This window comes from Oenanthe melanoleuca, chromosome 25 (assembly GCF_029582105.1).
Source record: "Oenanthe melanoleuca isolate GR-GAL-2019-014 chromosome 25, OMel1.0, whole genome shotgun sequence".
In the NCBI taxonomy this organism is placed as follows: Eukaryota; Metazoa; Chordata; class Aves; order Passeriformes; family Muscicapidae; genus Oenanthe; species Oenanthe melanoleuca.
In genome coordinates this window covers 7,637,036-7,663,514 of record NC_079358.1, presented here as the reverse complement: position 1 = coordinate 7,663,514, position 26,479 = coordinate 7,637,036, and the positions used below count along the sequence as shown (strand labels likewise).

Genomic DNA, 26,479 nt, shown 5'->3' with positions numbered 1-26,479 from the left:
TCAGATCCCAGGATTTTAGGTTCAAATTCTGGGATTTGAGAACCCTTCAACCAGAGCAAGATCTCCAAGTGAATTTTGGGGCTCAAATCCCGGGATTTTTGGTTCAAATCCCAAAATTTTTGGCTCACACCCTGGTATTTTGGAGCTGAAATTCTGGAATTTCAGAACCTTTCAACCAGAGCAGAATCTCCAAGTGAATTTTGGGGTGAAATCCCGGGATTTTGGGGCTCTCAGAACCCTTCAGTCAGGGCAAGATGTTCAAGTGAAAATTGGGCTCAAATCCTGGAATTTTGGGCTGAAATCCCAAAATTTCTGGCTCACATCCCGGGATTTTGGAGCTCTTCAAGCAAGACGAGATGTTCAAGCCCCGCCCTGGGATTTTGGGCTGAAATCCCAAAATCTTGGGCTCAAATCCCAGGATTTTAGGGCTCCAGTCCTGGGATTTTGGGCTGAAATCCTGGGATTTTGGGGCTCCAGTCCTGGGATTTTGGGCTCAAATCCCGGGATTTTGGGGCTCCAGCCCTGGGATTTTGGGCTGAAATCCTGGGATTTTGGGGCCCTCCAGTTCTGCAGCCCCGCTCCAATAAAAAAGCTTCAGACAGGATGAGACTTTGGAGTGGTCTGGGGGATTTTGGGGAGGTTTGGGGGATTTTGGGGAGGTTTGGGGGATTTTGGGGAGGTTTTGGGGGGATTTGGGGATATTCCAGGAAAATTTGTGGGGATTTTGGGACATTCTGGGGGGTCTCAGAGGGTCCCAGGCTGATCCAGATCCCGATTTTTCCTAAAAATCCCCAAAAATCCTCATCCGGAATTTGAGGGAGTTTTGGGGGTCCCGGGTGATCCCAGCCCTGCTCTCCCCAGAAAATCCCAAACCCCGAAATTTTGGGGTCACATCTGCCCCAAATTCCGGCCACAAAAATTCGGGAATTTGGTGGGAATTCTCCCCTGGGGGAGGGGCCGATCCCAGTGCAAACCAGTATAAACCAGTTTGCCACTCCGGCCACATCTGGATCCAGTTCGGTCCCAGTTTCACCCCTGTTTATCCCAGTTCAGTCCCAGTTTAGCCCAGTTCAGTCCCAGTTTAGCCCCAGTTCGGTCCCAGTTCAGTCCCAGTTTAGCCCAGTTCGGTCCCAGTTTAGCCCAGTTCGGTCCCAGTTTAGCCCCAGTTCAGTCCCAGATTAGCCCCAGTTCGGTCCCAGTTTAGCCCCAGTTCGGTCCCAGTTTAGCTCCAGTTCAGTCCCAGTTTAGCCCAGTTCGGTCCCAGTTTATCCCAGTTCAGTCCCAGTTTAGCCCTAGTTTGGTCCCAGTTTAGCCCAGTTCAGTCCCAGTTTAGCCCCAGTTCAGTCCCAGTTTAGCCCCAGTTTATCCCAGTTTGGTCCCAGTTTCTCCCTATTCAGTCCCTGTTCTGTTCCATTTCAGTCCCAGTTCCTCCCAGTTCAGTCCCAGTTCCTCCCAGTTCAATCCCAGTTCCTCCCAGTTCAATCCCAGTTCCTCCCAGTTCCCTCCTTCCCGCGGCCGCGCCCTCCTGAGTCACCCCCGGGGTGTCCCCAGTGTCCCCTCCCCCCCCGAATTCCGGGGAGGGGACACGGGGGGGGGGAGGGGACACGGGGACACCTGGCCCGGGTGTGTCCCCAGGGAGTCCCCGGTGCCACCCGGCGCCACCTCCATCAGCGCCACTCCCGGCGCCACCTCAGTGTCCCCCGGGCCCCGCCCCGCTGTCGCTGTCGCTGTCGCTGTCGCCAGGTGTCCCTGCGGCCACCGCCCGGTGCCACCGAACGTCCCAGGGCGGTGTCGGGGCGAGCGGGCACGGCCGGAGCCACCGGAGCGACACAAAGGGACACAAAGTGACACCGAAGCGGCACCAAAGTGACACCAAAGTGCCACAAAGTGACACAAAGTGTCACCAAAGCGACACAGAGGGACACCAAAGTGACACAAAGTGCCACCAGCCCGTCCCTGTCCCTGTCCCCGTCCCGGGAATTTGGGGAATTCGGGAATTTGGGGAATTCGGGAATTCCCGGGGTGCCCCCCCCGCACCCCCCTGTCGCCCCCCCTTTTGTCGCCCACGTGTCCCCTGGCCCTGCCCCCGCCCCTCCCCCCGCGGGTGGCCCCGGGCCAGCGCGGAATCCCAAACATCCCAAAATCCCAAACATCCCCCCCCGCCCCTCCCCCCTCGCACCCGCCCTCCCCTCCCCCCCTCCCGCCGCTCCGGGGGGGTCCCCGGTGTCCCCAACCCCCCCCGGCGGTGCCGCCACATCTGGCGGTGACAGCGCAGCTGGAGCCACCCCCCCTCCCCCTCCCCCACCCCAAATCCGCTTTTTTGGGGAGGGGTCACCCCCGCCCCGCCCCCACGCGGGACCGCGGGGACCCCCGGGTTGGGGGAGGGGCGCTGGGGGTCCCGGTGTCCCCCGGTGTCCCCCCCCCTCCCCCCCCCCAAAATCCGCCACGCGGGGCCCCGGGAGGGGCGGGGGGGGCGGGGCGGGATGAGGCAGCGCTCGGGAATGCGGCGGGATTTGGGAATTCGGGAATTCGGGATCGGGGTTTGGGAATTTGGGATCCGGGATTGGGAATTTGGGAATTTGGGATCCGGGATTGGGAATTTGGGATCCGGGATTGGGAATTTGGGAATTCGGGATCGGGATTTGGGAATTCGGGAATCGGGATCGGGATTTGGGAATTCGGGAATTCGGGATCGGGGTTTGGGAATTCGGGAATCGGGATCGGGATTTGGGAATTTGGGAATTTGGGATCCGGGATTGGGAATTTGGGAATTTGGGAATTTGGGATCCGGGATTGGGAATTTGGGATCCGGGATTGGGAATTTGGGATCGGGGTTTGGGACCGGAGATTCCGGAACCGCCCCAGAACCGGACCCGGGACCAGCCGGGACCGCAGGTGGGGGAGCGGGATCGGGAATTTGGGGAATTTGGAGAAATCCGGGAGGTTCAGGTGCCGAAAGTCCCGGGTTTGGGCTCCCAGTATGGACTGGGCCAAACTGGGAGCAGCGCCCGAGGGTCCCCAGTGCCCCCAGTGCCACCCCAGTACCCCCAGTGCCCCCAGTGCCCCCCAGTGCCCCCCCAGTACCCCCAGTGCCCCCCCAGTACCCCCAGTGCCCCCCCAGTGCCCCCAGTGCTCCCAGTACCCCCAGTGCCCCCCAGTGCCCCCCCAGTGCTCCCAGTGCCCCCAGTGCCCCCCCCCAGTGCCCAGTTTGGGATTCCCCCCCCCCCGCCCGGATCTGGGATTTACCTGGGGGGGGGTTGGGGTTACCTGGGGGGCGGGGCTTGGGACTCACCTGGGGGGGGCGGGGGTCCCGTTCTGGGATTGTCCAATGGAGACCGGACCGGGACCGGGACCGGGACTGGAACCAGAAACGGGACTGGAACCGGGACTGGAACCGGGACTGGGACTGGAACCGGGACTGGAACCGGAACTGGGACCAGAACCGGGACTGGAACCGGGACTGGGAATAAAACCGGGACTGGGACCGGGACTGGGACTGGAACCGGGACTGGGAATAAAACCGGGACTGGAACCGGGACCGGGACTGGAACCAGAAACGGGACTGGAACCGGGACTGGGACTGGAACCAGAAACGGGACTGGGAATAAAACCGGGACCGGAACCGGGACTGGAACCGGGACTGGAACCGGGACTGGAACCGGGACTGGGAATAAAACCGGCAATGGAACCGGGACTGGGACTGGAACCGGGACTGGGAATAAAACCGGGACTGGAACCGGGACCGGGACTGGAACCAGAAACGGGACTGGAACCGGGACTGGGACTGGAACCAGGACTGGAACCGGGACCGGGACTGGAACCGGAACCGGGCTGGGCCAAGGAACGGGATGGAATCAGGACCAGAACTGGACTTGGAGCGGGACTGAGTGGGACCAGGATCGCGACCGGGATTGGATCAGGACTGGATCGGGATGGACTCGGAATCGGGACCAGAACCGGGACTGGATCGGGTCAGGGCCCGGGCTGGGACCGGGATGAGCTCGGGAACGGGAGCAGAAGTGGGACTGGAACTGGACCAGGACCAGGACTGGGATCGGAACTGGACCGGGACTAAAACCGGGACTGGATCGGGACCAAAAGCTGAACTGGATCGGAATCAGAACTGGGACCGGTCCGGGATAAGAACCGGCCTGGGATCGGGATCAGAACCGGCCCGGACTCAGAACCGGGACTGGATTAAGATAAGAACCGCTCCAGTTCAGAACCGAGACTAGAACGGGCCCGAGAGCAGAACCGGAACTGGATCGGGCTCAGAACCGGGACTGGATCGGGGTCAGAACCGGGACTAGATCGAGATCAAAACCGAGACTGGATCGGAATCAGAACCGGGACTGGATCGGGGTCAGAACCGGGACTGGATCGGGATCAAAACCGAGACTGGATCGGGGTCAGAACCGGGACTGGATCGGAATCAGAACCGGGACTGGATCGGAATCAGAACCGGGACTGGATCGGGGTCAGAACCGGGACTGGATCGGGATCAGAACCGGCACCGCATCAGGTTTAGGATCGGGACCGGATCGGGACAAGGACTGGAACTGGATCAAGACTGGGACCAGAACCGGGACCGGGAGTGAAACCGGGACTGGACGGAGACCAGAACGGCCTCGGCTCAGAACCGGGCTCAGAACCGGGCTCGGCACCGGGCTCGGCACCGGGCTCGGCACCGGGCTCAGAACCGGGCTCGGCACCGGGCTCGGCACCGGGCTCAGAACCGGACTCGGCACCGGGCTCAGAACCAGACTCGGCACCGGGCTCAGCACCGGGCTCGGCACCGGGCTCAGAACCGGGCTCAGCACCGGGCTCAGAACCGGGCTCAGAACCGGGCTCAGAACCGGGCCCAGCGCAGCGCTCCGAGCTGCCCGGCCCGGCCGGTCCCTCCCTGCCCGCGCCCGCTCCCGCCGCCGCTCGGGGCTGTCCCGGGCCGCTCCCTGTCCCGGGGCCGGGCCGGGCCGGGCCCTCCCCGCGGGGCGGGGGCGGCGCCGCCGCTACAAGAGCCGGGACCCGCCCGGGCGCGGCCACTCCGCACGGACCCGCCGGGGCCGCTCCGGGACCGGCACCGGCACCGGCACCGGCAGCGCCGCCACACCCGGCACCGGGCATGGCCCGGGCCCGCAGCTGAGCCCGCAGCGCGCAGGTACCGGCGGGGCAGGACGGGCAGAACCGGGACGGAACCGGGACCCGCCCGGACGGAACCGGGACCCGCCCGGACGGGCGGAGGCTCCGGGAGCGGCGGGCGGGGGTCCCGGGACGGTCCCGGGGCTGTTTTCGGGAGGTTCTGGTGGTCCCGGGAGTTGCCGGGGGGGGTTCGGGAAGTTCCCGAGGGAGTCCCGGGGGGCTCCGGGAGCCCCGGGAGTTCGGGGGGGGGTCCCGGCGGTCCCGGGAGGGGCGCGAGGGGTTCTGGTGGTCCCGGAGTTGGTCCCGGCGGTCCCGGGGGGTCCCGGGGGTGTCCCGGTGGGTCCCGGTGGTCCCGGGACCGCCATGGGGGTGCAGGGGGGGTCCCGTCACCGTCTCGGGGCTCTCCGGGACCGTCGGGGGTTCGGGGGGGTTCGTTTGTCTCGGGGGGGGCTCCGGTACCGCCGGGGGGGTCCCGGGGGGGCTCCGGGATGGGGGGGGAGGGGGCACCCCACGCGTGTCCCGTGATCGCTGCAGGGGGGGGGGGTCCCGGGGGTCTCCCGAGCGCTCGGGGCATTCCCGGGGGTCCCGAGGGGGGTCCCGGTGGTCCCGGAGGGGTCCCGGGGGTCCCGGGCGCGCTCAGGGCGTGGTTCCCCCCCCCGCCCCCCCCTCCGGCCGCGCCCGGGGAGTCCCCGTTGGGGGCGGGGCCGCGGTTCCCCCCCTCCCCCCCCTCCCGGGCCCCTCCCGCCGCTCCCGCCCCGCCCGGGCCGGGGGGACCCCGGGGGGGGGGTCCCGGTGCCGATTTTGGGGCGGGGGGGGATCCCCGGGATCCCGCGAGGGCGCGGCCGCGCGTGGGCGCTCGGTTAATGAGGGTTCGCTAATTAACGCTCGGCAGCGCGGGGGCGGCGGGAGCGCCGTGGGTTTGGTTTTTGGGGGGGGCTGCGTTAATTTTGGGGTTCCCAACCCCGAACCCCACTCGGGGGTCCCTGGGGAAGGGGGATTTTGGCGGGGGGGAGGACACGCGGGGTCCCCCCCCGCCCCCCCCTTTGCGGTTTTTGGGGCGCGGCCGCTCCCGCGCGCCACTTCCCCCTCTGCTCCCCCCCCCTTTTTTGGGGACACCCCCCCCCATTCCGGCCACCCCCGAACCCCCTCCGGGTGACCCCAAATCTTGGGGGAACCCCAAATCCGCGATTCGAGGTGGGGGCGACTCCTCTGCGCGCTCCCTGCTCGGAGCGGTTTTGGGGGTTCCGAGGGGGGAGAATTTTTGGGGAGGGGTCGGGGCGGGGCCGGGGACACCCCCGGAGTGTCCCGGCGCCACCGCGTGTGGCCGCGGGCAGAGTCCGGGCAGGACCCGGTGGAACCGGTCCGGGACCCTCCCGGATCCGCGCGGTCCCCGCCGCCCGCGGGACTCTCGCTCCAGCCGGTCCGACCGGTACCGGCCCGGGGCGCGCCCGCTGCGCCTCCGCCTCCTCCTCCTCCTCCTGCTTTTTGGGTTTTGGGGTTTTTTTCCCCTTTTTTTCCCCTTTTTTCCCCTTTTTTTCCTCGGTTTTTTCCCGTTTTCCCCCCGGTTTTCCTGTTTTTTCCCGCTCTCCCCGTGTTTTTGGGACGGTTTTCCGGGATTTGCCGTTTCCTGGGAGGATCCCGAGCCCCGCCCGGACCCCCGAGTTTGGGGGGGATCACAACCCCCGGGCACCCCCAAATTTGGGGGTCAAACCCTCCCGCCCCTCCCCAAATCCCGCGATGAGGGAGGGGAGAGGTGACAAAGTGACACGGGGGTGACACGGGGGGTGACCCCCCCTCGGTACCGGACACGCGGGGGGCTCCCGGGGCGGATTTTGGGGTGACAAAGGCACAACGCGGCCCCGGGGGGGCCCCAAATCAGCCCCCGGGGCCGGGGGGGTCCCGCTGCTGTCCCCAAATGTCACCCGCGGGCGGTGGCCGCGTCCGGGGACCCGGGCAGGGTGACACGGGTGACACCGGTGCCATCTCATCCCTCTGTCCCCTCTGTCCCCTCTGCGGCTTTTTGGGGGCGGGGGGGGGGGATGGGGGCCACTAAAAATACCGGGCAGGGGCCGCACGTGGTTTTCACCCCAAAAATAGCCCCGAGCCGGGGGGGGTGGCATTGCTGCGGGGACACTCGGAGCTGTCCCCTGTGTCACCGGGGGGGCGGGGGGGCTCCTGTCCCCCCCCACACCGCGGGGGAACCTCTGGAAAAGGGGAAAAATTCCCAGGAAAAGCGTCGGGAATGGTGGAAAATGCGGTTTTGGGGCCGTTCCTGGGCGGGCCGGGGCCGCTCCCAGCGCTCGGGGCCGCTCTGAGTCACCCCCGGTCCCCCCCCGTGTCCCCCCCGGTCCCCCCGCCCCGCTCTGAGTCACCAACCAGTCCGGCCGCGCCGAGCGGAGCTTCCAGAGCCTTCGGAGCCGCCGGGTCCCTGCGGGGGCACCCCCGGGCCGGGGGAGCGCCCCCAGAGCCGCTCGGGGCCCCCAACCCGGATTTTGGGGGGGGGTTGAGCAGGGAAAGAGCAAAAAAAACCCCAAAAAAACAAAAAACAAACCGAACCCGAAATTCTCTAAAAAGGGAGGAATTCCCCCCAAATCTTCAGGAGCTGCTCTGGGTGGGGCTCAGGGCGCGAGGTGACAAGGGACAGGTGACAAGGGACAGGTGACGTTCCCACGCGGCCCCGCCCTTCCCCCGCCCCCCCGGTCTGGAATTCCCGCAAATCCCAAAAATCGGCGGGGTCGGAGCTGCTCCTTTGGGGGTGTCCCCAAAGTGTCCCCGATGTCCCGGGGGTGTCCCGGGGGTGTCCCCTCGGTGCCCCCTGTCCCACCGTGTCCCCATGTCCCCTCCAGGCCGGGAGGTGACACCGGAGCCGTTCCCGAGCGAGGTCCGAGGATTCCTGGGGCGGATCCGGCCGGGACCGGGACCCCACCAAGGTCAGCGGGGCCGGACCCGCCCCTCCCCTGACCCCTGACCCCTGACCCCGACCCCTGTCCAACCCCTCCCCTGACCCCTGACCCAGTGCCCACTCCCATCCCTGTGTCCACCCCGTGTCCCCCTTGATCCCAGCCCCGTGTCCAGCCCTGTGTCCATCCTGCTGACCCCTGGCCCGTGTCCAGCCCCATGTCCAGCCCCCACCCCCATGTCCACCCCGTGTCCACCCCTGCGCCCAGCCCCGTGTCCCCCCTGACCCCTGGCCTGTGTCCAGCCCCATGTCCAACCCCTCCAGCCCCATGTCCACCCTGTGTCCCCCAGACCCATGTCCAGCCCTGTGTCCAGCCTGTGTCCATCCTGCTGACCCCTGACCCATGTCCAGCCCATGTCCAGCCCATGTCCAGCCCTGTGTCCACCCCACGTCCCCCTGACCCATATCCAGCCCCATGTCCAGCCCCTCCAGCCCCATGTCCAACCCCTCCAGCCCTGTGTCCACCCTGTGTCCATCCTGCTGACCCCAACCCATATCCAGCCCCATGTCCAGCCCCTCCAGCCCATGTCCAGCCCTGTGTCCACCCTGTGTCCATCCTGCTGACCCCTGGCCCGTGTCCAGCCCCTTGCCCAGCCCCTCCAGCCCTGTGTCCACCCCGTGTCCCCCAGCCCCGTGTCCAGCCCCGTGTCCACCCCGTGTCCCCTGAGCCCCGGCCCTGTCCTGGCGCAGATGGAGCCCCAGGATGACCCCCGGGAGATTCTCCTGCCCAGCTGGGAGGGCAGCGGCTCCCACGGCATCACCATCGCCCAGACTGACCACGGCGTCTTCGTGCGCTGCGTCCAGCAGAACTCCCCGGCCGCGCGCACGGGCGTGGTCAAGGAAGGTGGGGACACCGGGGGGGGGGCTTGGGGACACCGGGGGGGGGTTTGGGGACACCGGGGGGGGGCTTGGGGACACTGGGGAGGGCTTGGGGACACCGGGGGGGCTTGGGGACACCGGGGGGGGCTTTAGGGACAGTGGAAGGGGTTTGGGAGCACCGGGGGGAGTTTTGGGGATACTCAGGGGAGGCTTTGGGGACAGTGGGGGGGTTTGGGGACAGTGGGGGCTGTCCTGGTGACATCTCCTGCCTCTGTCCCCGTGCGTGGTGACCCCACGGTGCCTCAGGTGGGGGCAGGGGGCTCATCCCCGAGGGTTTTGGGGCTCAAAATCGGATTTTTGGGGTTGATCAGTTCATTTTTTCCCATCCCGGTGGGAAATGACCCCACAGCCGCTCACGGTGGGGACAGGGACGCTCATCCCCGAGGGTTTTGGGGTTCAAAATCGGATTTTTGGGGTTGTTTGGTGGCAGTTCTCCCTGGGCCCCCAGGGGCGATGACCCCACGGTCCCTCAGGTGGGTCCCTCCGGTGTCCCCACGCCCCTGACCCGTCCCTGACCCGTCCCTGTCACCGTCCCCAGGGGATCAGATCGTCAGCGCCACCGTGTACCTGGACTCGCTGCCGCCGGGGGAGGCGGCGCAGCTGCTGCAGACCATGGGGCAGCACGCGCTGGGGCTGCGGCTGCAGCGCCCGGGGGAGCGCCCGCCCGCGGCCGGGCACGGACACGGACACGGACACGGACACGGGCACGGACACGGACACGGGCACGGACAGAGCGGGATGGTGCCCGGCAGCCCCGAGGTGGTGCTGGTGAGTGGGGGAGGGGAGGGGGAGGAGGAGGAGGATGGGGATGGGAACGGGGAGGATGAGGATGAGGATGAGGATGGGGATGAGGGTGAGGATGAGGATGGGAACGAGGGTGAGGATGAGCACAGGAATGAAGATGAAGAGGAGGATGGGGATGAGGATGAGCACAGGGATGAGGACAGGGAGGAAGATGAGGACAAGGATAAGGATGAGGATGGGGATGAGAATGAGCACGAGGATGAGGATGAGCACAGGGATGAGGATGGGGATGAGCACAGGGATGAAGATGAGCCTGGGGAGGAAGATGAGGATGAGCACAGGGATAAGGATGAAGATGAGGACAGGGAGGAAGATGAGGATGAGCACAGGGATGAGGATGAGGATGAGCCCAGGGATGAGGATGAGGATGAGCACAGGGATGAGGATGAGGATGAGCACAGGGATGAGGATGAGGATGAGGACGGAGATGAAGATGAGGATGAGCCCAGGGATGAGGATGAGGATGAGCACAGGGATGAGGATGAGCCCGGGGAGGAAGCAGCCCCGCGCTCACGGCTGCCCTGCCCGCAGAGCGGCGATGACGAGGAGTACCGGCGCATCTACACCACCAAGATCAAGCCGCGGCTGCGGCCCGAGGAGGGCGCGGAGGCCGAGGGGACGCAGAGCAGAACCATCACGGTCACCCGCCGGGTCACCGCCTACACCGTGGACGTCACCGGCGGCGACGGCGACCTCGGCCCCGAGCTCGGCGTCCCGATCCCCGACGTGCTGCCCGGGCCCCTCCAGAGCCGCGTTCCTGGCGGAGACACCGGAGCGTCCCTGGCGGGCTGGAAGGGCTCCGGCCCCTCGCGGGGGTCACCGCGGATCGAGGCCAACGGGCAGCTCGGAGACATGGACGGGTCGTTCCACGTGTCCGGCGGGGCCCCGTGTCCGCAGGGGGAGGTCGCCGCCTCCTCCCTGCCCCTGGACGTGGGGAAGATCAAGATCCCGGCGCTGAAAATCCCCAAATTCGGGTTCCAGGCCGGCGGGGAAGCCCCGCGGGTGGACGTCACCTGCCCGCAGGTGGACGTGGGGGTCACCGGTGCCACCGAGGTCCCCTCCCCTCCGCCGGACGTCCCCAGCGCGGAGCTCCAGGACGGCGCCAAGGGCAAAGTCAAAATCCCACACCTGACCTTCCCCAAATTCTCGGCCCAGGGCGAGGCCGTGGAGGCGCCCAAGGGCGTGGCCGTGCCCCAGGTGGAAGGAGAGTGGAAAGGCCCCACCTTCAAAAAGGTGGAAACGCCCCAAATTTCGCTGTCGGACGTGAACCTGCACCTGAGGGGCCCCAGAGGGGAGGGGGACCTGGCAGGACTCGGCCCCAAGGGGCTCCAGGTGGACGTGGCCGGACTGAAGGGCGTGGAGATGGACGTTGGCCTGAAGGGGTCCAAGGGAGGAGTGGACGTGTCCGTGCCGAGCGTGGGGGGTGAACTGAGGGGGCCTCAACTGGACCTTAAAGGGCCCCAAATCGGGGTGGAGGTGCCCGGAGTGGACATCAAGGGGCCCGAGGTGAGCGCCCAGAGCCCCCAGATCTCCGTGCCTGATGTCGAGCTGAACCTCAAAGGGCCGGTGGTGAAAGGAAACCTGGATGTGTCCACCCCAAAACTGGAAGGGGAGCTGAAAACCCCCGGGCTGGACATCAAGGGCCCCAAAGTTGAGGTTGAAACCCCAGATTTGAACATCCAAGGGCCTGAGGGCAAACTGAAATTCCCCAAGCTGAAAATGCCGAAATTTGGGGTGAAGGGAGAGAGCCCCAGCGTCGAGGTGACCCTTCCCAAAGGGGGGGTGGACGTGTCCGGCCCCAAGGTGGACGTCAGCATCCCCAGCGTGGACGTCAAGGGCCCCAAAGTGGACATTGAAGCGCCTGAAGTGGACGCCCACGGCCCCGAGGGGAAGTTCAGGATGCCCAAATTCAAGATGCCCAAATTTGGGATTCCCGGGGTCAGAGCAGAGGGGCCTGAGGTGGACGTGACCCTCCCGAAAGGCGGCCTGGAGGTGTCCGGCCCCAGGGTGGACGTTGAGGCGCCGAGTTTGGACGTCCAGGGGCCCGACCTGCACCTCAAGGCTCCCAAAATCTCCGCGCCGGACGTCAACCTGACCCTGAACGGCGCCAAGGCCAGCGGCGACCTGGACGTGAAGGGCCCTGAACTGGACATCAAGGGCCCCAAAGTTGAGGCTGAAACCCCAGATTTGAACATCCAAGGGCCTGAGGGAAAACTGAAGTTCCCCAAGCTGAAAATGCCGAAATTTGGGGTGAAGGGAGAGAGCCCCGAGCTGGAGGTGACCCTTCCCAAGGGCAGAGTGGACGTGTCGGGTCCCGGACTGGACCTGCAGGGGCCCCAGGTGAGCACCAAAACCCCCCAAATCTCCATGCCCGACATCGACCTGAACCTCAAAGCACCCAAGGTCAAGGCAGATTTGGACGTTTCTGCCCCAAAACTGGAAGGGGAGCTGAAAACCCCCGGGCTGGACATCAAAGGCCCCAAAGTGGAGGTTGAAACCCCAGATTTGAACCTCCAAGGGCCTGAGGGCAAGCTGAAGTTCCCCAAAATGAAAATGCCAAAATTTGGGGTGAAGGGAGAGAGCCCTGAGCTGGAGGTGACGCTGCCCAAGGGAGAAGTGGACATTTCGGCCCCCAAGGTGGACATTTCGGCCCCCAGGGTGGACATTTCGGCCCCCAGGGTGGACATCGACGTCCCGAGCGTGGACGTGGAAGGGCCGGAGGTCAAAGGGAAAGGCCTCAAGTTCAAAATGCCTGAACTCAACGTTCAGACCCCAAAACTCTCCATGCCAGACGTGGATCTGGGCTTGAAGGCCCCGAAGCTGAAGGGCCCCAAAGTCGACGTGAAAGGCCCCAAAGTGGACGTGGAAGGTGCCAAAATGGACGTGAAGGGTCCCAAGTTGGATGTGGAAGGTCCCAAGTTGGATGTGGAAGGTCCCAAGTTGGATGTTGACGTGCCTGAGGTGGACTTGGAATGTCCAGAAGGGAAACTGAAAGGCCCCAAATTCAAGATGCCGAAACTCAACATCAAATCCCCCAAAATCTCGATGCCCGACGTGGATTTGAACCTGAAGGGACCCAAAGTGAAGGGAGACGTGGACGTGGCCGTCCCCAAGGTGGAAGGGGACATCAAGGGGCCGAAGGTGGACGTGGAGGTCCCGGACGTGCACCTGGAGGGGCCAGAGGCCAAACTGAAAATGCCCAAAATGAAATTGCCTCATTTCAACGTGTCCGGCCCCAAACTGGAGGGGCCCGAGGTGGACGTGACCCTGCCCAAGGGAGAGGTGGACGTGTCCGGGCCCGAGGTGGACATTGAGGGACCCGAGGTGGACATTGGAGGAGCAGAAGGGAAGTGGAAAGGTCCCAAATTCCGGATGCCGAAACTCAACATCAAATCCCCCAAAATCTCAATGCCTGATGTGGATTTGAACCTGAAGGGACCCAAAGTGAAGGGAGACGTGGACGTGGCCCTGCCCAAGGTGGAAGGGGATGTGAAAGTTCCAGAAATGGACATCAAAGGGCCGAAAGTGGACGTTGAGGTGCCCGGCGTGGCTTTGGAAGGGCCCGAGGGGAAGATCAAAGGGCCCAAGTTCAAGATGCCCGAGATGCACATCAAGACCCAGAAGATCTCCATGCCCGACGTGGACATCAACCTCAAGGGGCCCAAGGTCAAGGGGGACGTGGACGTGGCAGTTCCGAAGCTCGAGGGGGAACTGAAGGGCCCCGAAATCGACCTCAAGGGCCCCAAAGTGGACATTGATGTTCCAGATGTCGACATTCACGGGCCTGAGGGAAAATTCAAGATGCCCAAATTTAAGATGCCCAAATTTGGGATGCCCGGGGTCAAAGCAGAGGGGCCTGAGGTGGACGTGAACCTCCCAAAAGGAAACCTGGACGTATCCGGCCCCAAGGTGGACATTGAGGGTCCAGAGGTGGACATTGAGTGTCCCGAAGGAAAACTGAAAGGCCCCAAGTTCAAGATGCCCGAGATGCATTTCAAGACCCCCAAAATCTCCATGCCCGACATCGACCTGAACCTGAAGGGGCCCAAGGTCAAAGGAGATGTTGATGTTTCCCTTCCCAAAGTGGAAGGGGAGCTGAAGGCCCCAGACATCGACATCAAAGGCCCCAAAGTCGATGTTGATCTCCCCGACGTGGAGCTGGAAGGTCCCGAGGGGAAGATCAAAGGGCCCAAGTTCAAGATGCCCGAGATGCACATCAAGGCCCCCAAAATCTCCATGCCCGACGTCGACTTTGGCCTGAAGGGCCCCAAAGTCAAGGGGGACATCGATGTCTCTGTCCCCAAGATTGAAGGTGACCTCAAGGGTCCCGAAATCGACCTCAAGGGCCCCAAAGTGGACATTGAGGCACCTGATGTCGACATTCACGGGCCTGAGGGAAAGTTCAAGATGCCCAAATTCAAGATGCCCAAATTTGGGCTGAAGGGAGAAGGCCCCGAGGTGGATGTGAACCTCCCTAAAGGAGACCTGGACGTGTCCGGCCCCAAGGTGGACATTGAGGGTCCAGAGGTGGACGTGGAGCTGCCCGAGGGGAAGATCAAAGGGCCCAAGTTCAAGATGCCCGAGATGCATTTCAAGACCCCCAAAATCTCCATGCCCGACATCGACCTGAACCTGAAGGGGCCCAAACTCAAGGGGGACGTTGATGTCTCTGTCCCCAAACTCGAGGGTGACCTGAAGGCCCCAGACATCGACATCAAAGGCCCCAAAGTCGATGTTGATCTCCCCGACGTGGAGCTGGAAGGGCCCGAGGGGAAGATCAAAGGCCCCAAGTTCAAGATGCCCGAGATGCACATCAAGGCCCCCAAAATCTCCATGCCAGACTTTGATCTCAACCTGAAGGGCCCCAAAGTGAAGGGGGACGTGGACGTGTCACTGCCCAGCGTGGAAGGGGAGCTGAAAGGGCCCAAGGTGGACGTGAAAGGCCCCGAATTCGATGCTTCTGCCCCAGATGTTGAAATCGAGGGGCCCGAGGGGAAGATCAAAGGGCCCAAGTTCAAGATGCCCGAGATGCACATCAAGGCCCCCAAAATCTCCATGCCCGACGTCAACTTCAGCCTCAAAGGCCCCAAGGTCAAAGGTGATGTGGACGTGTCGGTCCCAAAATTGGAGGGTGACCTGAAGGGCCCTGAACTGGACATCAAAGGCCCCAAAGTGGACATTGAAGCGCCTGATGTCGACATTCACGGGCCTGAAGGAAAATTCAAGATGCCCAAATTCAAGATGCCCAAATTTGGGATGCCCGGGGTCAAGGCAGAAGGTCCTGAGGTGGAAGTGAACCTCCCGACAGGAAACCTGGATGTGTCCGGCCCCAAGGTGGACATTGAGGGTCCAGAGGTGGACATTGAGTGTCCCGAAGGAAAACTGAAAGGCCCCAAGTTCAAGATGCCCGAGATGCATTTCAAGACCCCCAAAATCTCCATGCCTGACATCGACCTGAACCTGAAGGGCCCCAAGGTCAAGGGGGACGTCGACATTTCCGCTCCCAAACTGGAAGGAGACCTGAAGGGCCCTGAACTGGACATTAAAGGCCCCAAAGTGGACATTGAGGCACCTGATGTCGACATTCACGGGCCTGAGGGAAAATTCAAGATGCCCAAATTCAAGATGCCCAAATTTGGGCTGAAGGGAGAAGGCCCCGAGGTGGATGTGAACCTCCCAAAAGGAGACCTGGACGTGTCCGGCCCCAAGGTGGACATTGAGGGTCCAGAGGTGGACGTGGAGCTGCCCGAGGGGAAGATCAAAGGGCCCAAGTTCAAGATGCCCGAGATGAACATCAAGGCCCCCAAAATCTCCATGCCCGACATCGACCTGAACCTGAAGGGGCCCAAGGTCAAGGGAGACGTCGATGTCTCCATCCCCAAAGTCGAGGGTGACCTGAAAGGTCCGGACGTGAGCGTGAAAGGTCCGAAGTTGGATGTGGACGTTCCTGAGGTGGACATTGAAGGTCCTGAGGGGAAGTGGAAGGGACCCAAGATCAAGATGCCAGAGATGAACATCAAGGCACCAAAATTTTCCCTGCCTGATGTTGACCTGAACCTGAAAGGTCCCAAACTGAAGGGAGAGATGGGCGTGTCTGCCCCGAAAATAGAAGGAGACGTGAAAGTGCCGGATCTGGAGTTGAAAGGACCCAAAGTGGATGTGGATGTTCCCGACGTGGAGCTGGAGTGTCCCGAGGGGAAGATCAAAGGCCCCAAGTTCAAGATGCCGGAGATGCACATCAAGGCCCCCAAAATCTCCATGCCCGACTTCGATCTCAACCTGAAGGGCCCCAAAGTGAAGGGAGACGTGGACGTGTCCGTCCCAAAAATTGAGGGAGATTTGAAGGCGCCAGACATTGACATCAAAGGCCCCAAAATCGATGTCAACCTCCCTGACGTGGAGCTGGAGTGCCCTGAGGCAAAACTGAAAGGCCCCAAGTTCAAGATGCCCGAAATGCATTTCAAAACCCCCAAAATCTCCATGCCCGACATCGACCTGAACCTGAAGGGGCCCAAACTCAAGGGGGACGTCGACATTTCCGCCCCCAAGCTGGAAGGTGACCTGAAGGGCCCAGACGTGGACATCAAAGGTCCCAAACTGGACATCGAAGCTCCTGATGTGGACATTGATCTCCCAGAGGGGAAGGTGAAGGGCCCCAAGTTCAAGATGCCCGAGATGCATTTCAAGGCCCCCAAAATCTCCATGCCTGACTTCGATCTGAACCTGAAGGGCCCCAAGGTCAAGGGCGACGTCGATGTCTCTGTCCCCAAACTGGAGGGGGACCTGAAGGGACCAGAGGTGTCACTGAAAGGTCCAAAGGTGGACGTAGAGGTTCCCGACGTGGAGCTGGAGTGTCCCGAGGGGAAGATCAAAGGCCCCAAGTTCAAGATGCCCGAGATGCACATCAAGGCCCCCAAAATCTCCATGCCAGACTTCGATCTCAACCTGAAGGGCCCCAAATTGAAAGGGGACGTCGATGTCTCTGTGCCCAAGCTGGAAGGGGACCTGAAGGGCCCCGAACTGGACATCAAGGGCCCCAAAGTCAATGTTGACCTCCCCGACGTGGAGCTGGAGTGTCCTGAGGGGAAAATCAAAGGCCCCAAGTTCAAGATGCCGGAAATGAACATCAAGGCCCCCAAAATCTCCATGCCTGACATCGACCTGAACCTCAAAGGCCCCAAACTCAAGGGGGACGTCGATGTTTCTGTTCCCAAACTCGAGGGTGACCTGAAGGCCCCAGACATCGACATCAAAGGCCCCAAAGTCGATGTTGATCTCCCCGACGTGGAGCTGGAAGGTCCCGAGGGGAAGATCAAAGGCCCCAAGTTCAAGATGCCCGAGATGCACATCAAGGCTCCCAAAATTTCCATGCCAGACGTCGACTTTGGCCTGAAGGGCCCCAAGGTCAAGGGGGACATCGATGTCTCTGTCCCCAAGGTGGAGGGCCCTGAACTGGACATTAAAGGCCCCAAAGTGGACATTGAGGCGCCCGATGTTGACATTCACGGGCCTGAAGGAAAATTCAAGATGCCCAAATTCAAGATGCCCAAATTTGGGCTGAAGGGAGACGGGCCCGAGGTGAATCTCCCAAAAGCAGACCTGGACGTGTCCGGCCCCAAGGTGGACGTTGAGATGCCGAGTGTGGACATTGAGGGGCCCGAGGGGAAGATCAAAGGCCCCAAGTTCAAGATGCCTGAAATGCATTTCAAGACCCCCAAAATCTCCATGCCAGACATTGACCTGAACCTGAAGGGGCCCAAACTCAAGGGGGACGTCGATGTTTCCGTTCCTAAAGTAGAAGGGGAAATGAAAGGTCCAGAATTTGACATCAAAGGCCCCAAAGTCGATGTTGATCTCCCTGATGTTGAATTGGAAGGTCCCGAGGGGAAGATCAAAGGCCCCAAGTTCAAGATGCCCGAGATGCACATCAAGGCCCCCAAAATCTCCATGCCCGACGTCGACTTTGGCCTGAAGGGCCCCAAGGTCAAGGGGGACATCGATGTCTCTGTCCCCAAGGTGGAGGGCCCTGAACTAGACATTAAAGGCCCCAAAGTGGACATCGATGTTCCAGATGTCGACATCCACGGGCCTGAGGGAAAATTCAAGATGCCCAAATTCAAGATGCCCAAATTTGGGCTGAAGGGAGAAGGCCCCGAGGTGGACGTGAACCTCCCTAAAGGAGACTTGGATGTGTCCGGCCCCAAGGTGGACATTGAGGGTCCAGAGGTGGACGTGGAGCTGCCCGAGGGGAAGATCAAAGGGCCCAAGTTCAAGATGCCCGAGATGCATTTCAAGGCCCCCAAAATCTCCATGCCCGATGTTGATTTCAGTCTGAAAGGCCCCAAACTCAAGGGCGACGTCGATGTCTCTGTCCCCAAACTCGAGGGTGACCTGAAGGCCCCAGACATCGACATCAAAGGCCCCAAAGTCGATGTTGATCTCCCCGACGTGGAGCTGGAAGGTCCCGAGGGGAAGATCAAAGGCCCCAAGTTCAAGATGCCCGAGATGCACATCAAGGCCCCCAAAATCTCCATGCCCGACGTCGACTTTGGCCTGAAGGGCCCCAAGGTCAAGGGGGACATCGATGTCTCAGTCCCCAAGATTGAAGGTGACCTCAAGGGCCCCGAAATCGACCTCAAGGGCCCCAAAGTGGACATTGATGTTCCAGATGTCGACATTCACGGTCCAGAAGGGAAAATAAAATTCCCCAAATTCAAGATGCCTAAATTTGGGGTCCCAGGCTTCAAAGCAGAGGGGCCTGAGGTGGACGTGAACCTCCCGACAGGAAACCTGGACGTGTCCGGCCCCAAGGTGGACATTGAGGGTCCAGAGGTGGACGTGGAGCTGCCCGAGGGGAAGATCAAAGGCCCCAAGTTCAAGATGCCCGAGATGCATTTCAAGACCCCCAAAATCTCCATGCCTGACGTTGACTTTAACCTCAAAGGTCCCAAACTGAAGGGGGACGTGGACGTTTCCCTTCCAAAGCTCGAGGGTGACCTGAAGGCCCCAGACATCGACATCAAAGGCCCCAAAGTCGATGTTGATCTCCCCGACGTGGAGCTGGAAGGGCCCGAGGGGAAGATCAAAGGCCCCAAGTTCAAGATGCCCGAGATGCACATCAAGGCCCCCAAAATCTCCATGCCCGACGTCGACTTTGGCCTGAAGGGCCCCAAGGTCAAGGGAGACATCAATGTCTCTGTCCCCAAGATTGAAGGTGACCTCAAGGGCCCTGAACTGGACATCAAAGGCCCCAAAGTGGACATTGAGGCGCCCGACGTCGACATTCACGGCCCAGAAGGCAAAATTAAAATGCCCAAGTTCAAGATGCCCAAATTTGGATTTTCCGGGCCGAAAGTGGAGGGCCCCGAGGTGGACGTGAACCTCCCTGAGGCCGAGGTCAACGTTTCGGGTCCGAAAGTCGACGTTTCAGTCCCTGAGCTGGAGCTCGAAGGCCCCGACGGGAAAATGAAAGGCCCCAAGTTCAAGAAGCCGGAGCTGCAGTTCAACGTGCCCAAAATCTCCATGCCCGACATCGACCTGAGCCTGAAGGGCCCCAAACTGAAAGGGGACCTCGATGCTTCTCTTCCCAAGGTTGAGGGCGAGCTGAAAGGCCCCAAGCTGGACATCAAGGGGCCGGAGCTGGAGCTGGAGGGGCCCAAGGTTGACCTCGAAGGAAAAGCTAAAAAGTCCAGGTTTAAACTTCCCAAGTTTGGCTTTTCTGGCCCCAAAGTTCAAAGCCCTGAGGTGGATGTGAAGCTTAAGAAGCCTGAGGTGGAGCTGTCTGGCCCGAAGGTCGAGGTCCAGGCTCCGGATTTGGACGTCCAGGGGAAATCCAAGGGCTCCAAATTCAAAATGCCTTTCCTGAACATTTCTTCGCCCAAAGTCTCAATGCCGGACGTGGAGCTGAACCTGAAGGGGCACAAAATGAAAGGGGAGTTTGACCTGTCCACCCCCAAACTGGAAGGGGAGCTGAAAGGTCCTGAGCTGGACATCAAGGGCCCCAAGGTCAACATCGAGGCCCCCGACATCGACGTTCACGGCCCAGAGGGGAAAATGAAAATGCCCAAGTTCAAAATGCCAAAATTTGGGTTTAAAGGGGAGGGGCCAGAGGTGGACGTGAACCTCCCCACGGGAGAACTGGACGTGTCGGGTCCTAAAGTGGACATTGAAGGTCCGGAGGTGGACATTGAGGGGCCGGAGGGGAAGATCAAAGGCCCCAAGTTCAAGATGCCCGAGATGAACATCAAAGCCCCCAAAATCTCCATGCCCGACATCGACCTCAACCTGAAGGGCCCCAAGGTCAAGGGGGACGTGGACGTGTCCCTGCCCCAGGTGGACCTGAAAGGACCCAAGGTGGACGTGGAAGTTCCCGACATCGACGTTGAAGGTCCGAAGGGGAAAATCAAAGGCCCCAAATTCAAAATGCCCGAAATGAACATCAAAGCTCCCAACCTCTCCATGCCCGACCTGGACCTGAACCTGAAAGGCCCCAAGGTCAAGGGGGGGGTGGACGTCGATCTGTCTGCACCAAAGATCGAAGGGGACCTGAGCTTGCCAGACGTCGACATCAAAGGCCCCAAGGTGGACATTGAAGGTCCAGAGCTGGACATTGAAGGGCCCGAGGGGAAGATCAAAGGCCCCAAGTTCAAGATGCCCGAGATGCACATCAAGGCCCCCAAAATCTCCATGCCAGACGTCGACTTTGGCCTGAAGGGCCCCAAGGTCAAGGGAGACATCGATGTCTCTGTCCCCAAGATTGAAGGTGACCTCAAGGGTCCCGAAATCGACCTCAAGGGCCCCAAAGTGGACATTGAGGCACCTGATGTCGACATTCATGGGCCTGAGGGAAAATTCAAGATGCCCAAATTCAAGATGCCCAAATTTGGGCTGAAGGGAGAAGGCCCCGAGGTGGACGTGAACCTCCCTAAAGGAGACCTGGACGTGTCCGGCCCCAAGGTGGACATTGAGGGTCCAGAGGTGGACGTGGAGCTGCCCGAGGGGAAGATCAAAGGCCCCAAGTTCAAGATGCCCGAGATGCATTTCAAGACCCCCAAAATCTCCATGCCTGACATCGACCTGAACCTGAAGGGGCCCAAACTGAAGGGGGACGTCGATGTCTCTGTCCCCAAACTCGAGGGTGACCTGAAGGCCCCAGACATCAACATCAAAGGCCCCAAAGTCGATGTTGATCTCCCCGACGTGGAGCTGGAAGGTCCCGAGGGGAAGATCAAAGGCCCCAAGTTCAAGATGCCCGAGATGCACATCAAGGCCCCCAAAATCTCCATGCCAGACTTTGATCTGAACCTGAAGGGCCCCAAGGTCAAGGGAGACGTGGATGTGTCACTGCCCAGCGTGGAAGGGGAGCTGAAAGGGCCCAAGGTGGACGTGAAAGGCCCCGAATTCGATGTTTCTGCCCCAGATGTTGAAATCGAGGGGCCTGAGGGGAAGATCAAAGGGCCCAAGTTCAAGATGCCCGAGATGAACATTAAGGCTCCTAAAATCTCCATGCCCGATTTCGACCTAAACCTCAAAGGCCCCAAACTGAAGGGAGATGTTGATGTTTCTGTCCCCAACCTGGAAGGGGATCTGAAGGGCCCTGAACTGGACATCAAAGGCCCCAAAGTCGATGTTGATCTCCCAGATGTTGAGTTGGAAGGTCCCGAGGGGAAGATCAAAGGTCCCAAGTTCAAGATGCCCGAGATGCACATCAAGGCCCCCAAAATCTCCATGCCCGATGTTGATTTTGGCCTCAAAGGCCCCAAAGTCAAAGGTGACGTGGACGTGTCAGTCCCAAAACTGGAAGGCGACCTCAAGGGCCCCGAAATCGACCTCAAGGGCCCCAAAGTGGACATTGATGTTCCAGATGTCGACATTCACGGGCCTGAGGGAAAATTCAAGATGCCCAAATTCAAGATGCCCAAATTTGGGATGCCCGGGGTCAAGGCAGAAGGTCCTGAGGTGGACGTGAACCTCCCAAAAGGAAACCTGGATGTGTCCGGCCCCAAGGTGGACATTGAGGGTCCAGAGGTGGACGTGGAGCTGCCCGAGGGGAAGATCAAAGGGCCCAAGTTCAAGATGCCCGAGATGCATTTCAAGACCCCCAAAATCTCCATGCCTGACATCGACCTGAACCTGAAGGGCCCCAAGGTCAAAGGAGATGTCGATGTTTCCCTTCCCAAAGTAGAAGGGGAGCTGAAGGCCCCAGACATCGACATCAAAGGCCCCAAAGTCGATGTTGATCTCCCCGACGTGGAGCTGGAAGGTCCCGAGGGGAAGATCAAAGGCCCCAAGTTCAAGATGCCCGAGATGCACATCAAGGCCCCCAAAATCTCCATGCCCGACGTCGACTTTGGCCTGAAGGGCCCCAAGGTCAAAGGTGATGTTGACGTGTCACTCCCTAAGATTGAAGGTGACCTCAAGGGTCCCGAAATCGATCTCAAGGGCCCCAAAGTGGACATTGATGTTCCAGATGTCGACATTCACGGCCCAGAAGGAAAAATAAAGTTCCCCAAATTCAAGATGCCCAAATTTGGGCTGAAGGGAGAAGGCCCCGAGGTGGACGTGAACCTCCCAAAAGGAGACCTGGACGTGTCTGGCCCCAAGGTGGACATTGAGATGCCGAGCGTGGACATTGAGGGGCCCGAGGGGAAGATCAAAGGGCCCAAGTTCAAGATGCCTGAAATGCACATCAAGGCCCCCAAAATCTCCATGCCTGACCTCGACCTGAACCTGAAGGGGCCCAAGGTCAAGGGGGACGTGGACGTGTCCCTGCCCAGTGTGGAAGGGGAGCTGAAATGTCCCGAGGTCAACGTCACCGCCCCTGACGTCTCCATCGACAGCCCCGAGGGCAAATTCAAACTGCCCAAGTTCAAGATGCCCAAATTCTCCATGCCTGGGTTCAAGGGGGATGGGGTGGACGTGGACCTGACCCTGCCCAAGGGCGACGTGGCCGTTTCGGGCCCCAGCGTGGACGTGGAGGCTCCGGAGCTGAGCGTGGACGGGAAAGTCAAAGGTCCCAAATTTTCCATGCCCGAGATGAACATCAAGGCCCCCAAAATCTCCATGCCAGACGTTGACTTCAACCTCAAAGGTCCCAAACTCAAGGGGGACGTCGATGTCTCTGTCCCCAAACTCGAGGGTGACCTGAAGGCCCCAGACATCGACATCAAAGGCCCCAAAGTCGATGTTGATCTCCCCGACGTGGAGCTGGAAGGGCCCGAGGGGAAGATCAAAGGGCCCAAGTTCAAGATGCCCGAGATGCACATCAAGGCCCCCAAAATCTCCATGCCCGACTTTGATCTGAACCTGAAGGGTCCCAAGGTCAAGGGGGACGTCGATGTCTCTGTCCCCAAGCTGGAGGGGAGCCTGCAGTGCCCAGATGTCGACCTCAAGGGCCCCAAAGTGGACATTGAGGCGCCAGATGTGACTCTGGAAGGGCCCAAGGTAAAGATGCCCGAAATTCACGTCAAGACCCCCCAAATTTCCATGCCTGACATTGACCTGAACCTGAAGGGCCTGAAGGTCAAAGGTGACGCCGACCTGCACGGCCCCAAGCTCGAGGGGGGCCTGAAGGGCCCCGAGATCGACATCAAAGGCCCCAAAGTCGACATCGAGGGCCCGGCGGTCGACGTGGATGGTCTGGAGGGGAAAGTGAAGCTGCCCAAAATGAAAATCCCCAAATTTGGCTTTAAAGGGGAAGGTCCCGACGTGGACGTGAACTTGCCGAAGGCCGAGGTGGATCTGTCTGGCCCCAAGGTGGATGTGGGCCTGCCAGAGGTCAACGTTGAAGGTCTGGAGGGCAAAGTGAAGGGTCCTAAAGTGAAAATGCCCGAAATGCACGTGAACGTCCCCAAGATCTCCATGCCCGAGATAGACTTGAACCTGAAGGGCCACAAAACCAAGGGCGGCTTCGACGTTTCCACCCCGAAGGTGGAAGGTCACCTGAAGGGGCCCGAGGTCGACCTCAAGGGCCCCGAACTCGGGGTGAAAGGCCCCGAAGTTGACATCGAATGTCCCGACCTGAGCGTCGAGGGCCCCGAGGCCAACGTCAAAGTTCCCAAGTTCAAAAAGTCCAAATTTGGGTTCGGCATGAAAAGCCCCAAGGCGGAGGTTTTACCGGATTTACCTGAGGCGGAGCTGAGCGTGGAGTCACCTGATGCCCACCTGTCCGGCAAGGGGAAGAAGAGCAAGTTCAAGATGCCCAAAATCCACATGAGCGGCCCCAAGGTGAAGGGGAAGAAGGGAGCGTTCGACGTGAACGCGGCGGGGGCCGAGCTGGACGCCGAGCTCAGCGCCGCCGGCCCCGAGGGCGCCACGAAATCCCCCAAAGGCAGGAAGCACATGTTTGGGAAGATCTCCTTCCCGGACGTGGAATTCGACCTCAAATCGCACAAGTTCCGCGGGGAGGCCTCGGCGGGGGTCCCCAAAGTCGAGGGCGATCTGGAGGTCAAAGGCCCGAGCCTCAACGTGGACGTTGAAGGTCCCGACGTGAACCTGAAAAGCCCAAAATTCAAAGTGCCCGGCGTCCAGGTGGGCGCGGGCGACGGGAACATCGGGGGGGACCTGAGGGGCCCCGGGGTCGACGTCGCCGTCCCCTCGGTGGGCGCCGACATCGGCGTGAAAGGACCAAAAGTCAAAGGCGAAGTTGGAGTTGCTGGAGCACAACTGGAAGGTCCCGAGGTGAAACTGGGATGGCCCAAGGGGGGAAAAGCGGGTTTGGGGCTGGAAATGCCGGACGTGAGTGCCGACGTGGATGTGAAGCTCAAAGGGCCCCAAATCTCCCGGCCTGAGCTGGAGGGGAACCTGAAAGGACCAAAATTAAAGGGAGATTTGGACATTTCGGGCTCCGCCCAAGGGCCCGGCGTCACCCTGGGCGCCCCCTGCTCCGTCCAGTCCCCGGGGGCCACCCTGGACCTCCAGGGGCCCTCGCTGGACGTGTCCGGCCCGGATTTGGATGTCAACCTGAAAGGACCAAAGTTGAAAGGAGACGTCGGCGCCAAAACCCCGCAAATGTCGGCGGACGACTCCGGCTTCGAAATTTTGGGGGGCACCATCAAACTCCCGTCCCTGAAGCTGCCCCAGTTCAGCCTCTCCGGCCCCAGCGTGGACGGGGGGGACGTGGGGGTCACTCTGGAGGGCCCCCAGGCCAAGGGGGGGCTGAAGGGCTCCGGTTTGGGGCTGGAAGGTCCCGAGGTGGAGCTGAAAGGGCCGAAATTCTCCGCGCCGGACGTTGACCTGAGGCTGAAAGGACCAAACGTGGACGTGGCCGGAGACATCCAAGGGCCAAAGGTCAGCGTGGAGGCCCCAGGCCTGGAAGTGTCCGGCTCGGCCTTGAACGTCAACGTGAAGGGGCCGAAGGTCAAAGGCTCGGCCGAGGCGTCGGTCAGCGCCGGCTCCGGAACCTTCCACGCCGCCGGCCCCAGGGCGTGCGGCGAGGGCGGCCAGGTCAGAGTGTCCTTCCCCAAGCTGAGGATGCCCAAATTCGTCTTCTCCGAGCCCGAGGCCAAGGGCCGCGAGGTGGGCGTGGACGTCGACTTCCCCGGCGCCGACGCGGCCGAGCCGGAGCCGGACGAGGCCGAGGCCAGGCTGAAGAGATCCAAGCTCAAGATGCCCAAATTCACCTTCTCCAAGCAGAAGGGGCGCGGCGGCGGCGGCGGCCCGGGCTCCCCCGAGGCCTCGGGGTCGGTGTCGGGCTCCAAGGGCGACCTGAAGAGCTCCAAGGGCAGCCTGGGCTCGGCCGAGGGCGAGCTGGAGGCCAGAGCCAAGTTCTCGCTGTTCCGCGGCCGGAGAGCGCGGCCGCGCTCGTCCTCCTTCAGCGACGAGGCCCCGGCGGAGCCCGGCGCCGCCCGCCAGCCCAAGGGCAAGTTCGGGACCTTCGGGGGCGTCGGCTCCAAGGGCAAGGGCTGCTACGAGGTGACGGCCGAGGACGGGGGGTCCCCGAAATCGCGGCTGGCCCCGGCCGCGTCCTGCGAGCTGCGCAGGGAGTGACCGCCCAGGGCGGGGAGTGACCGCCGGGGGTCAGCGCCGCAGTGACCGCGGGCGGGGGTTGTACATAGGCCCGGGCGCGGCAGGGACCCCCCGTGTGTACAGAGGGGGGAGGGGGGGGGTCCCCCCGCGTTTTTGGGGTCCTCCCTGTGCTGAGAGCTTCGATTCTTCCCTCCGCATTTTCCCCCTTTTTTTTTTTTTTTATATTTTTATTGGGGTTTATTTTTGTCCCCTGTTTTTTTTTCTTCCCTTCAACTCCGACTCTCCTCCCCCCCCCCAAAAAAAAAATATATTTTCAGTGTTTGGTTCGTGGAAATGAATTTTTATTTTTGGTCTTCCCCCCACCAACGTTTTTAACCTTTTTATTTGGCTTTTTTTTTTTTTCCCGGGGCTGAAGGTTCTTTGGGTCGATGGATTTGCTCAAAATTTTGGGTTTTTTTTCAGTTTGTGAAAGAAATGGAAGCAAAACTGAGGATTTTATTTAAATAACATCCAAAGCTGTGGATTTATTAATAAAAAACTAACCAAAATCAGGGATATATTCCATAAATTAACCAAACCTGTGGATATATTCAATACATTAACCAAAGCCATGGATATATTAAAAAATACAAAGCAAAACCATGGATTTACTAAAAAAAAGGAACCAAATAAAATAGAATTAATTTTAAAAGCACAAAGTAAAAATCTGGATCCATTAAAAAAGTCTGTTAA

The 26,479-nt window shown here is 61.0% G+C and overlaps 1 protein-coding gene across 1 annotated transcript; it reads left to right on the top strand.

Moving 5' to 3' along the window:
• The first annotated feature begins 5,061 nt into the window (after positions 1-5,061).
• Positions 5,062-26,114, top strand: AHNAK (AHNAK nucleoprotein). Its single transcript, XM_056510055.1, has 5 exons — positions 5,062-5,158; positions 7,986-8,069; positions 8,789-8,942; positions 9,516-9,745; positions 10,313-26,114. Exons 3-5 carry the CDS (start codon positions 8,789-8,791, stop codon positions 25,766-25,768), a joined length of 15,840 nt encoding a protein of 5,279 aa, XP_056366030.1. The 5' UTR covers positions 5,062-5,158; positions 7,986-8,069; the 3' UTR covers positions 25,769-26,114.
• The last annotated feature ends 365 nt before the right edge of the window (positions 26,115-26,479 follow it).